Source organism: Octodon degus, unplaced genomic scaffold (genome assembly GCF_000260255.1).
Source record: "Octodon degus isolate 3935 unplaced genomic scaffold, OctDeg1.0 scaffold00002, whole genome shotgun sequence".
Classification (NCBI taxonomy): domain Eukaryota; kingdom Metazoa; phylum Chordata; class Mammalia; order Rodentia; family Octodontidae; genus Octodon; species Octodon degus.
This window is the reverse complement of record NW_004524578.1, coordinates 29,839,976-29,840,993: the sequence shown is the minus strand read 5'-3', so window position 1 is coordinate 29,840,993 and position 1,018 is coordinate 29,839,976. Positions and strand designations below refer to the sequence as shown.

Sequence of the window (1,018 nt, the reverse complement as noted above, 5' to 3'; positions counted from 1 at the left end):
TCCATCATTTAAATAGCGTATAGGGCCGGGGAGATGGCTCAGTAGGATAAGCGCTTGACTGGCAAACACAAAGATCTGAGTTCAATCCCTGGTTCTGGAAAAAAAAAAAAAAAAAAAAAAACTCTCAGCTCTCTAAATTGCATATAGTCTGTTAAGTTGAAATCTGAGTATATTCAGTTGAAGTTTCATATACACTTAAAAATATAGCATTAAAATAACCCTATTGTAGTTATTTCTGTATTGATAATAGAATCTCTTTAAGACATACTTTTAATAAATTATAGAGAAACAACATTGGCTTATCCTGCCAAAATTCTCTCACTAGAAATGTTCCCTTCTCCTGTCCTGTCTGGGAGGAATACCACAGGAGTCCTCATGTTCTCACAGTGACATCAGCCCTTCCTAGGTTAGAAAAGTTGGTTGGACTAGGAGTCAGCACCTGATCCAAGCTGAGTTACTCTGTTATAGGATTCTGGAACTAGACCTTCCTCACAATGACTCTTCATAAGACCTACTCTTGGGAACCAAAGCAATGTGTGTACCACCAAGATCCTTCCCAACATTTGTGTATTAAACCCAGTTTCCAATACCTGAAGACAGGTTTTCTCTTTAACTCTCACACAAAATTTCATCCACCCAAAATAAACAGAACAGTACAGTGAGTTCTCATCTTCAGTGAGGATCAACTCATGACCAAATTATGTACCCTCTTGAACCCATCTTTTTTTTTTTTTTGGTGGAACTGGGGATTGAACTCAGATCCTTGCATTTGCCAGTCAAGCACTTATCCTACTGAGCCATCTCCCCAGCCCTGAACCCATCTTCTTTTACTTATTTGTACATACAATTATATCAGATCATGACATCTATAAATATTTCTATATACAGTGAGCATTCTATTATTAAAATTATACAATCATACAAATTAATAAAACCTACCTGGACTGACATTCTGCATACCATTTTCATAATGTTCTGGAGGGACTTGAGTATGAAACACTGAGAAAAAGGTGTCTTC

The 1,018-nt window shown here is 36.9% G+C and overlaps 1 protein-coding gene across 1 annotated transcript in view; it reads right to left on the bottom strand.

Moving 5' to 3' along the window:
- The window catches only part of Fsip1 (fibrous sheath interacting protein 1), a 266,885-nt gene that overhangs the window by 211,104 nt on the left and 54,763 nt on the right, over positions 1-1,018 (bottom strand). Inside the window, exon 7 of the mRNA XM_004623531.2 lies at positions 940-1,018. This exon is cut by the window's right edge and continues 3 nt beyond it. Within this exon, the coding sequence (XP_004623588.2) occupies positions 940-1,018 (79 nt within the window). The remainder of the gene's footprint in view (positions 1-939) is intronic.